The sequence below is a fragment of the Primulina eburnea genome, chromosome 7 (genome assembly GCF_022965805.1).
Source record: "Primulina eburnea isolate SZY01 chromosome 7, ASM2296580v1, whole genome shotgun sequence".
Lineage (NCBI taxonomy): Eukaryota > Viridiplantae > Streptophyta > Magnoliopsida > Lamiales > Gesneriaceae > Primulina > Primulina eburnea.
Genome location: NC_133107.1, coordinates 7,635,524 through 7,647,452, shown reverse-complemented (window position 1 = coordinate 7,647,452; position 11,929 = coordinate 7,635,524). Strand labels below are relative to the sequence as shown.

General features: G+C 32.9%; 3 protein-coding genes across 3 annotated transcripts; 2 read left to right on the top strand and 1 right to left on the bottom strand.

Moving 5' to 3' along the window:
• Nucleotides 1-171: 171 nt before the first annotated feature.
• Nucleotides 172-3,668, bottom strand: LOC140837082 (peptidyl-prolyl cis-trans isomerase FKBP19, chloroplastic-like). The gene is made up of 9 exons (XM_073203084.1): nt 3,448-3,668; nt 3,201-3,338; nt 2,362-2,447; nt 2,223-2,273; nt 1,362-1,442; nt 1,226-1,270; nt 1,067-1,122; nt 559-634; nt 172-482 (listed from the first exon to the last, which is right to left on the bottom strand). Exons 1-9 carry the CDS (start codon nt 3,599-3,601, stop codon nt 387-389), a joined length of 783 nt encoding a protein of 260 aa, XP_073059185.1. The 5' UTR covers nt 3,602-3,668; the 3' UTR covers nt 172-386.
• A 3,165-nt stretch (nt 3,669-6,833) lies between these two features.
• On the top strand, nt 6,834-9,829 carry LOC140837081 (uncharacterized). Its single transcript, XM_073203083.1, has 6 exons — nt 6,834-7,294; nt 7,760-8,012; nt 8,113-8,149; nt 8,408-8,513; nt 8,937-9,047; nt 9,661-9,829. Exons 1-6 carry the CDS (start codon nt 7,127-7,129, stop codon nt 9,775-9,777), a joined length of 792 nt encoding a protein of 263 aa, XP_073059184.1. The 5' UTR covers nt 6,834-7,126; the 3' UTR covers nt 9,778-9,829.
• Nucleotides 9,830-11,289: 1,460 nt separating this feature from the next.
• Nucleotides 11,290-11,839, top strand: LOC140836090 (copper transporter 6-like). Its single transcript, XM_073201502.1, has one exon. The coding sequence runs from the start codon at nt 11,383-11,385 to the stop codon at nt 11,833-11,835; it is 453 nt and encodes a 150-aa protein (XP_073057603.1). The 5' UTR covers nt 11,290-11,382; the 3' UTR covers nt 11,836-11,839.
• The last annotated feature ends 90 nt before the right edge of the window (nt 11,840-11,929 follow it).

Sequence of the window (11,929 nt, the reverse complement as noted above, 5' to 3'; positions counted from 1 at the left end):
GCGTTTATGTATGTATCACGAGCGAATCCGTCAAAGATTTGTTTGGATGAGTGAGCTCGTTTGAGTATTTATGATTGCAGTACTAAAAGAAAGGGTGGAGGGTTGAAGCTAGTTAAGTGACCATCTTAGGCACTCATTTCACATAGGACACGGCCACTGGGAAGACACTGATATGCAGTCTCTGGACACTGCTTGCTTGTCCATTTTACGAGTTTTACATAAAAACATGATTACACATATATCCATAGAAGCATTGAGTGAGCTATCCATCCATCCAAAAATTATACAATATGTCTTTAGTTTACTTGATTCTGTAACACTTGGTATGCTCAAAGAAGAAAAAGAACAAATTCAAAACCTCTCAAAATCTTTAGCTGATCCAAGGTTCAATTTGATACAATTTTTATGAGCTCGATATCAAACAAGAGAGTCTTATCTATCAATCCTTGATTCCTCAACACAAAATCCAGTGCTCTTTGACCCTATCATGAAAAAGACCAACTTCATGTGAAGGGTAGAAAGAAAATTAAGTATTAACAGTAAAAGGGTATAGAGTACCGAAAACGTTGTTGGCCGGGGACCTTGCTTGTTGAAGTCGTTATCAGGATATCCTAGTTCTGGGGGAACTATGATCCTGCAAAAATGTGGATATATTATAGAAAGAATAAATGTTACTGCATGGCTTCTCTACCTTACACTATAGAAATTACAGTTTACGACTCTCACGCACCGGCCATTGTGAGTCCCATTAATTTTAATAATGTGCATCTAAGATTCTGTGGATTTCCAATTAATCTCCAACGAATCAAACTAAGCATACCATTGGATAATATTGCAGAAGCATAATTTGGATTTTGTTTTTAATTTGAGCTATTGAGGGGTGTCATATCCCTGGCTCGCAGGTCTTTGCAAGCAAGAGTTTACAAATTTGCAAGCAACTACTTCCCATCCATTCTCTCTTAATTGAAATGATTAATTCTAATTCAGAAAAGTCTATGCCATTATTTACACGTCCCCGTTATCTAACTTGGATGGGGTAATATGGGAAAACCGGCAGACATATTACCTTCTGATACCACCAAGAGCCATGCTCGATACAGCTTCCTCAAATGCAGGTATGACCTAGAGATGACAACAAAACAATAGTGACCTAACAGACTCTAAAGAGAGATGCACATCAATGCTAGTGCAAAGCTAACGCGACTACATTAATAGAGTTCCCCACCTCTCGAGTTCCTAATCTGAATTTGTAGAAATCTTTATCATCGCCCTGCATACAAAAACATGGAAAGAAAAGAAAAGCAAAAGATCAATAAGGTGTAGAAGGTACAGTATATAGGTTAAAGAGAAACAAGCATTACCACAAAGGAGCCACCCTTTGTCTTGTTGCGAGCCTCAAATATCCGGCCATAATATCCAATAGTGTAACCGTCCCAATCGACCTGCAGTGCACTTATATAATCAGGTCTCTCACATTTTCTATGTTAAACAAAGTGTGGATTAGAATGTGAACATCAAAGTCTAACAATTAAAAATATCAAGAGAAACAGGGCATGGATTCAAGGAACCAGAAAACTTTGTTTGTAGGGGAACTTGCATTGTATCAAGCAATTACGTGGTTTACTCGAATGTAATAGCATGAATAATGATACTATTTCACAAAATTGAAGCATATTAAAGCAATCACAAGTTACGATAATTGTAGCCTTAACTTTATGTACCGAAGCACATATTGTTTTCTCATTCCATTATATATGCTTTCTACATTAGCACCTAAACAATTCTTCAGTAGGTCATTCCGACATGTCTTCAGTGCCAACTTCTTTACTATAATTACCACACAGGATACCTTCCACACTTTTGTTGTGGTAACGAGCAAGATCAAAACTCACCACAGTAAATACACTAGCTAGCACCATGATATTTTTTTATAAAAAAACTTCTTGATAGCCAACCATTCCACGAAATTTAGAGTTAAAACACAAATCAATCAACTTGATTTTGGATTGAAGACATTTTTCGCTTGTTAAAGAAGGTGTCTATCTAAAAATGTATTTCTCCAGAAAATTATTAGTTCATTTAGAGTTAGTCTCAGAAGATTAACTCACAAAGGTCCGTAGAAACAACTGCATTAGACCAAACTTCTAAGACTTCCATATCTGCTCTGAAACAACTACGCTCAACAAATTATTCGACCCAATGGAGAAGAGTAACTGGTTTACCACTACTATTTCGCCTGACTTTGGACTGAGCCCACTTCCTAATCGCAAGTCCTGCAATTTTTGCATGTTTATATCAAGATCCAAAAAATATGAAATTCTAAAGTGGAGATGTACAAAAATAGGCTATCGGACTTGTGACCTTATACTGAAGACCTGAATTTGTTTCGGTGTAATCTGCATACCGCATCTTTGTCTTGCCATAATCCTTTCCCCGCAATGCTGGCACTGTATGCTCAAACAGCGAGCCTAACAATTAGTCTTTAAAGCTACTAGGCTGCAAATAATTATGAGATAATTATTCGAAGAACCAATACTCTATTCTGTGTTACATGGGAATAAGATATACATCATAATCTCGAACAACATCCTGAAGATGAACCAAGATTATACCATATACAGATCATCCAGCGTATTCTCCACTTTAATTTTAAAATTGATAATACTTTGTGCATTACAGACCAAATCAATAGATATTAAACCAGATTCCCAAGTTGACTTTTGTGGTTTGATTAAAAAGAAAGCACAAGACATGCTAATCTCGATGAGCATATGCTCTCTTTTAGTCTCCCACTATACTCTCACTCGAATTCTCCATTCATCCCACACAATGATCACTTGAATATATAACACAAACAGATGCATCATGCAATGTTTCCCAAGGGGAAAAACAGAGTAAAGAAAAATAGATGCAAACTAAAAGTGAAATGAGGCGAACTCACTGAACAGCATTCTACATATGCATCATGTTAAAATGACTAGTATCCATAGCATAAGTTAAAAAAAGCAGATGAGCCAAAGTAATTTTTCAAAGTAACAAACCAAACTGACCTTGTGAAAAATAATATCAAGCTATTTATTTCTACATGGATTATCATTCACTTTGACACTAGAGATGGTTAATATAATACTTTCCTGCCTCAAGTAATTATAACAGTGCTATTAATAGGAGAAAGAAAAAGGGGTGATATCGGAGATTACTGTCAGCAAATTCAGATGCAAAGGCAGCATCATCAATCCTATGATATCGGCAAACAGACGCCAACAAGAATCCTATCGATGACATCACAACCCGTCTCCGATCTATTACAGTCCAGTGTTCCGAGTTTACATCTCCCTCTTCATTTAATCAAGTACGAATGTTAATAAAAATACCCATCACCACCGGAAATCAAATAATAACCAACCAGATGAACTACAGAAAAGGAGGAGGGCATGAATGCCTGACCTGAAGAGCTTAATGGCTTCGCTGAGCTTCGACAAACGATGGGCACGCGTGAAGATGAAGGAAGTGTTTCCGGAGGCAGTGGCAGCGAGATCACGGCGGAGAATTTCGCCGGAAGATAGTTGGAAAGTGATCCTACGGCGGAAGTCGATGCCATATCGAGAGCGGTGATTAATGAAGCAATAGTCCTCGCGGGAAGATTTGGGCCATATATTTTGTTAACCGCCAATTATAGGTTTTTTTTTTTTAAAATATAAATAATACAAATAAAATATTAAAAAATTTAATTACATTATTTTCTTAAACGTAATTATACAGAACTTGTAATAATATCAACGGACGATGCTAATATCTGAAATAAATGATAAGTATTATAAAAAAAATTTACACAAAAAATTACTTCTTAATATATAATTATAATATTATCAACGAAATTAAACATTACATATTCGTATATCTTTAAATGAAATGGACGATAAAATCAACAAATAATATTAATATATGATCGAAGTAGAAAAGATGGATTTTGCACGTATAAATCATATGAAAAAATATGTTGTGAGAATGAATATGAAGAACAATTATTTTCGAACGATGATAGAAAGAATATCCGCATTTCTAGGAAGAAAACACACAATGACACGGTCTTAGAATCCGTGACAGTGATTCACGGATTTACTTTAACAACGGTGTTTGGTGAAACCGTTGTCAATAGCGACGGTTGTTTTATACCGTCGCAAATAGCGACGAGTTTTACAAACCGGCGCCGATCTCTCTTTTATTTTTTTAAAAATCCGAGCCTCAACTTTCTTTTCCTTTCTTTTTTTAAAAAAAAAAATGAATCCGGGACAGTAAGTCCCCGATGGTACTAGTTTTACAAATTTTACAATTTGCTACATTTTTAAAATGATTTTATTAATTTATAATATTTAAAAAAAACCCCAATTATACCCTTTCAGCTTCGAGGAAGATTTGGGATCAATTATATTAATACAAAATCTAAGTACATAATAACAAATATAATTATTATAAATATCGATTTTTAATATTATTCATTGATAACTTAAAAAAAATTATTTTATTTTTATTTGTGATTTTTTGTGATTTTATTTTTTATGTAAGAATTTCAATATTAGTTACCATCTTTATTTTTTTTATATAATTTTAATCATATCGGAAATCTTTTCTAAAGTACGGTTAAAAGTGGGAAAAAAAATTTCCTCTTTAGTATTCATAAAATGAAGTGGATATTTAATTTATAAAAATCAATTATAAATGCATTTAATATGAAAAAAAATGAATTCCTAGAGTTTTTTAGTAGAAAGAATTTCGAAAAAAATGGTCTAATTCATCTTTAAAATTGGCTTAGGTCTTTGAAAGAGTCAAAATTTTGTTTTTATCGTAGAAGTGTTTTTTCTTTTAATCTTATGTGATACCCAACATTGTCCACATAAAATTAACTATATTCATTCTTTCATAGATGATCCAAATAAGAGACTCGTCTCATAAAAAAGACCCATGGGATCGTTTCACACAAGTTTTTGTCATTGTTTTGAGTGGAATTTTATGGATTTTGATATTCACTTGAGGTTTTTCTTTATGAATTTGAGTATTTTGCTATGTGTGTTGGGGCAATCTGGAAAGAAATTTGTAGATGGAAGCATGATCAGTCCAAGCTTCGGCAACCGATTATGTTTATCGGGTTGGTCTTTATTTTGAAGAATTCCAAAAAGCTAGACTTACTAGCTTGAATCAGTCACAAGATACTCAATTTTTTCTTGACAAAAAATGGGTCAAGCCTCCACCTGGACATGTTAGGCTAGATGTTGATGCGGAGTTTGATGAGGTGAATGATCACTTTAGTATATGCATAATGATTTAGGATAATTCTGGATATCTGATAGTGGAGTAGACTAGGACATAGTTTGGTACATGGGATAAGGGAGGGATTGATAAATAATCCTCATTATCCCATGTTTGGTACATTTTTAAAAAGCTCATGATATTGATAAATAATTTTTTAGAATGATAAAATATCCCTTCTATTAGGTGTGATAATTTTAGTCAAATGATAAAATACACTACAAATGACCTAATTACCCTCAATTTATAAATTATTTTTATAAATCTATGCTAGTAGGTATAAATTAAAATCAAATAAATATTTTATTTATTTTTATATATTATATAATATGATAATTATATAAATGAATTCGAGATAGTTATATAAATAATTTTTATAAATATCTATAAAATTATTAGTATCACTCGATTAACATTAAAAATTGATATTTGACTTGACTCACAAAATCAAGGGCTCAATTATCATATTATATAATATATAAAATTAGGTAAAAATAAATAAATCATGCAAGTACTATCGACACTTGAACAGATAAAAAATATGAACTCAAACAACAACTTTGAAATTATAAAATTTATTATGATAAGGTTAATTTTGTCATTACAATCTAATATATAAATTTAATCACTCTTATTAAAATCATACCAAACATTAAATATAATATCATATCTCTTAACTTATCCTTAACTTATCATTATATTATATATCACATGTTTATCCTATCATGTGTACCAAATTATGCCTAGAGGTATTCTCCATCCAAGTTCTATATTTACTGCCGAACTCAATCCTATTTATCATGACATTCTTTTGACGATCTATGCAAGGTTTGATAAAGTTTTAGTTTTCTCGGATTCCTCCTTTTTCGTCACAGCAGTGAACTCTGCAACGGAGAATCGTGGGCATGATGATATTATTATCGACGAGATATTTCATTTCATCATTACATGTTAGCCGTAGTGCAAATTCGGTGGCTCATTGTATCGCGCATCGTGCAATGTTAATGTTATATCTGGTTTTAAAAAAATAGTATCAAAATCAACAGGGGGCATGTACATAATATGAGAGGACATGGTTGAGACACATGCCCAATTAAGCATCAACCATTTCCAAAATTTGGGCATTAACAATATTTTTAAAAATGGTTATGATTTTGGGGCTAATTTTTCCTTTATTATTATTATTATTATTATTATATAATTTTCTTATGAGAAATTTACATTTTGATGTTATATATTTATCTTTTGTAATTTCGATATATCGTCAAATTTAAGCTTTCGTCTTTTATTTTATTTTTTGATAATTTAAACATTTTTTTATTGAAATTACTAATATTATATTACGCTCATAAAATATCAAATTTGATCAAATTAGTCACATCAGTTCAACACAGCATTAAAAACATATTTCAAAAAGATAAATACATATAACAGAAATATGTGCGATTGACATTGATTTATACGCAATATGTTGATTATTCCACAGTTGAATTAATGGATTTCATAGTGAATTAAATATTCATATAGAGATAAAATTGGAGAATCCTCGGTAAGTATATAGTGAAGCTTGAGCAATCTTCAAACAATGGAGTACGTGATAATGGTCCAACTTCCAACCAACGAAAATGAACGTAATCAAAACTGAGAATCAAACATAACCTACCAAAAACTCGTACGACGCCGCTTCAATAGTTCACCATCTAGGCCCTAAAGCCTACTGTTATCATTCCAAAAAGTAGAAATAGTTAGGTGAAGAGTTTTTCAAGATTTGTTATCTCTAGACTAGATTGGCCTCCATTGGAAGAAAACTTGGGTAAGGATGGCTTCATATCTGCGTCAGAAATGGCAGTCCATTCAGATTACTTCATCCAGTGCTCAGGAACAAGAAGCAGAAGAAGAGCAGGATTGCCGCAGCTCCGAGCAGGATGAGCCCACCAAGATTCGGATCATGCGAACCCTTGTCGAAGCGCAGGATCCCACTGCAAAGGTTCTATCTTTTTTCTCACTTTCAGTCACCGATTTTGTCTTTATTTGATATTTTCTGTCATTTCTACGCTTATTGGAAAGTATCTATATGGGTTGTGAATTTAGTGCTCTTTTGTCCATCTGATCTTGTTGATCTTGGCAATGTTGTGTAAGTTGACCTCCTAGTTGATATGCCGGCCAAGATTTGCACCAGGGGTGAGACCTGAGCGAAGGGGCCAAAGAGAAATCAAATTTTGATGTACATCTGTGTTTGTAATCTCGTTTCCACTTGTCTCCTCTCAGACAAAATTGCTGGATCTAACCCTTTTTATCAACCGGCTAATCTACTCTACTGTTGTGTAGTAAATTTGATGATTGTAGAAATTGTGATTTGAGGTCAACAGCATGTAATCTCGGTGTAAAAAGACTGCTGTTTCAGTGAAGAAGAGGGCTTGTACATCACTAGCTGCTAACTGTTTGATTGCAGGATATCGATGACCTGATGCTCCGAAGATTTCTCCGAGCTCGAGATCTTGATGTTGAAAAGGCGACAGCCATGTTCATCAAGTATCTTAAATGGAAGAAGGATATTGTTCCAAATGGTTGCATATCTCCATCCGAAATTGCAGAAAATCTTGACCATAATAAGCTATTCATGCAAGGATATGATAAGACCGGACGCCCAATCGTGGTCGTCTTTGCTGCTCGACATAAACCCACGAGCGTCGATGAGTTTAAGCGTATGTAACATCACAGGCATTCTTAGTATAGCTATTGTGCTGAAGTAGTAGTGCTATAATGTTTCAGTTTCTCTATGTGCTTGTTGCTTCTGTTTTGCAGGTTTCGTCACCTACACTCTTGATAAAATCTGCTCTAGGTAATTTGATTCAAGTCCTCCTTGTTTTATGCCTCAAAAGATTGTATTTGGCTTTGGACCCTGTATCTTGGATCAGAGGGTTATGTTTGGGAAGGTTGAAACTAATATTTTTAGAAAACTTCCAACGTGTCCAATGTGTTTTGCCCTCACAGGACGGTTCGCCCTTGGTTCTGTTCCCGTCAGGCCTTATAAGTTCTATGTGTCAAAAATTGAACTTGTTGCTTATGCAGCCATTGATTCTTGAATCCTTTTTCTCAGAATGCCGAGTGGGCATGAAAAGTTCACTGCCATTGCAGACTTGGAAGGATGGGGCTATGTTAACAGCGATATTCGAGGATATCTTGCAGCTCTAACGATCTTACAGGTTCGTCTTCTTAGGAAGAGGTTGAAGGTTTCGTGTGTATGTCTCTACTAAGTGGAAATTATTTGATCCCACGTAGCTCGAAATTAAAGAAGAACACTTTGGCCTAAACAAAATTGACCAATTCCATTCGATCCTACTTATTTATGGCTAAAGAAAGCTTCTTTTTCCCTTGCTCTGCTTCATGGTTATCTGAATCCCTCAACTTGTTTCCTTTCTTTATCAAAATTTTGGTGATCTCCTTATAAAAGACTAGAAGAGGGAAGAGAGAAAATGCCAAATAATACAACTTTGTGGATAACATGGTTATTTTTTATTACTATAGTACTCGAGCTAGACGTTGAATGAAACAAATATACCTGGTTTTATCCTTCGCACCAAATGATTAATGTATGTTACATATTTATAGCTTTGATTTGGTGACAGGATTGCTATCCGGAGAGGCTAGGCAAGTTGTTTATAGTTCATGTGCCCTACATCTTCATGACAGCATGGAAGATGGTTTACCCATTTATTGACAAAAACACCAAGAAAAAGGTCACATTTCTCTTCTCTCCCATTTTTTCGAGCTTTGTTTAAGAGCGAATTTTGCATCAAAATAATGCAATTTCTGAACCAAATACAGAACATATATCCAACCCAGAAAGTTCAAATTTATTTCTATAAATGAACATTGAAAGAATATTTTCTTTGCGATTTTATTTACGATGAAATTTTTTATTAATCAAATATCAAATTATAAATTAATATATCATATAATGTTTTTTTTATTTAATCAGTTAAACAATTGATATTGTAGATTTGATTATTTTTTTAGTTTTGTTTAAATAAATTCAAAGGTCGGCACTTCAAAACAATCAGGAACAATGCAATAAAACTACAAGTCAAACCAACTCGGCAATCAAAATCTAGGCCCACAATCAATTATTTTTACTAATATAATTTTATATTTAGAAATACATTTATTTAAATACCTCGTCAACACAAAACAAAAATAATTATTTTATGAAAACAATATTAGAAAATCTTGCTTTGTAAAGGAATAATTATTGATCATACTAGTCTTATACATAAATTTTTTTATTAAAATTAATTAAATTCTGGATCTACGAGCATATGCATTTCTGATTATGTTTGCATGATTTTTCAGATTATATTCGTGGAGGACAAAAATCTACAATCAACCTTACTCCAAGATATCGATGAGACTCAACTTCCAGATGTATTCGGAGGAAATCTCGAACTAATTCCCATACAAGAATGCTGATATATATATATATATATATATATATATATATATATATATATATATATATATATATATATATATATATATATTTTGTTCATCGTCTGGATCAACTTTTTTGTCACCAATAAAGTGACACTCACTCGGTAGATATACAATTTTAATACATATATATTTATATATTTTGTTATCGTCTGTATCAACTTTTTTGTCACCAATGAAGTGATATTCACTCGGTAGATATATAATTTTAATACATTTAATCACATTTAATAGATGAGTATAATCTCATTGATTAGTACAGAGTTGACTCGGTTGGTAGAAACCATAGCAAAATTATATATATATATATATATATATATAATATATATATATATATATATATATATATATATATATATATATATATATATATATATATATATATTTTTTTTTTCCTAACAATGATGTGTGAAAATGAAGTATGAAAGTTGACACTTGACACGAGAACATTTTGATTAATGCCAAAATGCACCCTTTAAAATACGTCGTACGCCATATGCTTATTCAATTGACTTGAAAGAGATGGTTTTATTAATGATATTTAAAGTCGCATTTGTCACAGTATATGATATTTTTTTTTTTTAATTTTGTGATCATTTTTTTATCTGTTAGTTATTCCAATTTTATCAACGTTGCTTATGAAAATAACTTTGTTTAGCAGTTTCCGTAAATTTAACCAAACTAAATCAAGCTGTGGAGCAAATCAAACCTCTACCGATACCATTTATGTAATCACGGTTTGGATTGGTTCTAATATCGAACAAACCGTAAAAATTGGTTTGGTTTAATTTTTGAATAAAAATAAATCAAATCGATTAAATTAATTGAAAAATTATGTAATATATATTGTTATTTTAGTGTTAATTTTTTTAGATATATTTTATTTGATTTTTAGCTGGTATTATGTTTTTATTAAGCTTTGTAACAATCAAAATACATCGATAATTTAATTATCGAATATTTTATTACAAATAAATATATTCACAACTCTAAAAGTTTACTCAAGTTGCAAAATTTTAATTTTTCAACTTGTTTAGTATTTTAATATGTGAATTTTATTTATAATAATTCTAATTCACAGTTATTTAAAATATTTACTCAATTTATATCAAGTGCCAATTACTATTTTTTCTAAATTATAATAATTAAAATGCTATTTTTTATGAAACTTAAAACTTAAAATTAATCATTTAAATTAAAACAAATCGAAATTCATAATTTGACTATAAAAATTTCATGAATTCGAACCTGAACTTTCCGTTAAGATTTCCTCGATCGAGGGGAACACATCCTTTGCCCTGGCAATTTGGGCTCTAACACAAATAGTACATCTGTAAATACGCAATTTGTGCGTATTTTTTTACTTTTTTTTTTTTTTGAGGAGATATTTTTTAATTTTAAGATTGTTAGAATTTTGTATAATGTACTTCAGTACTTCCCGAATCCCAAGAATTTACTGCAATGTACGATCACGCCAATTTAATGATCCCAATTCCCAACAAACTCACAGGCCACCTCCGACCATTTCTCCTGATCTACCATAAAATATAAACCAGCACAACGGAGATTAACGGAGGCGGAAATATGCAAGGGATGCCTGCGCCTTCCAACAGCACGATGCCGATGATGGGTCACCGTCACATGATGATGCACATGACCTTCTTCTGGGGAAGAAACGCCGAGATTCTATTCGACGGGTGGCCGGGCTACGACCGTCTTGGTATGTACATCCTTGCACTTGCTGTGGTCTTCTTGCTGGCCATTTTTGTGGAGTGGCTGTCCCATTGCAACATTATCCGCGAATCCTCTCGCCACAGCGCCGTGGCGGGGATGCTGCAGACTCTCGTGTATTGTGTGAGGATTGGCCTGGCTTATCTTGTTATGCTCGCCGTCATGTCGTTCAACGGCGGCGTTTTTATCGTGGCTATCGCTGGACATGCTTTAGGGTTTTTCTTCTTCGGGAGCATGGCTTTCAAGAAACCGGTGACGGCGAGTAGCGGAAAGGCCACCGATCTTCCTCCGATGAGCTGCTGTTAATCGTCTGATGTTATGTATTAGTTTTTCTAATTATAATGATTCCATTTGCGAAATAATTTTTGAAGATTTATATTTTTAATAATCACAACAAAAT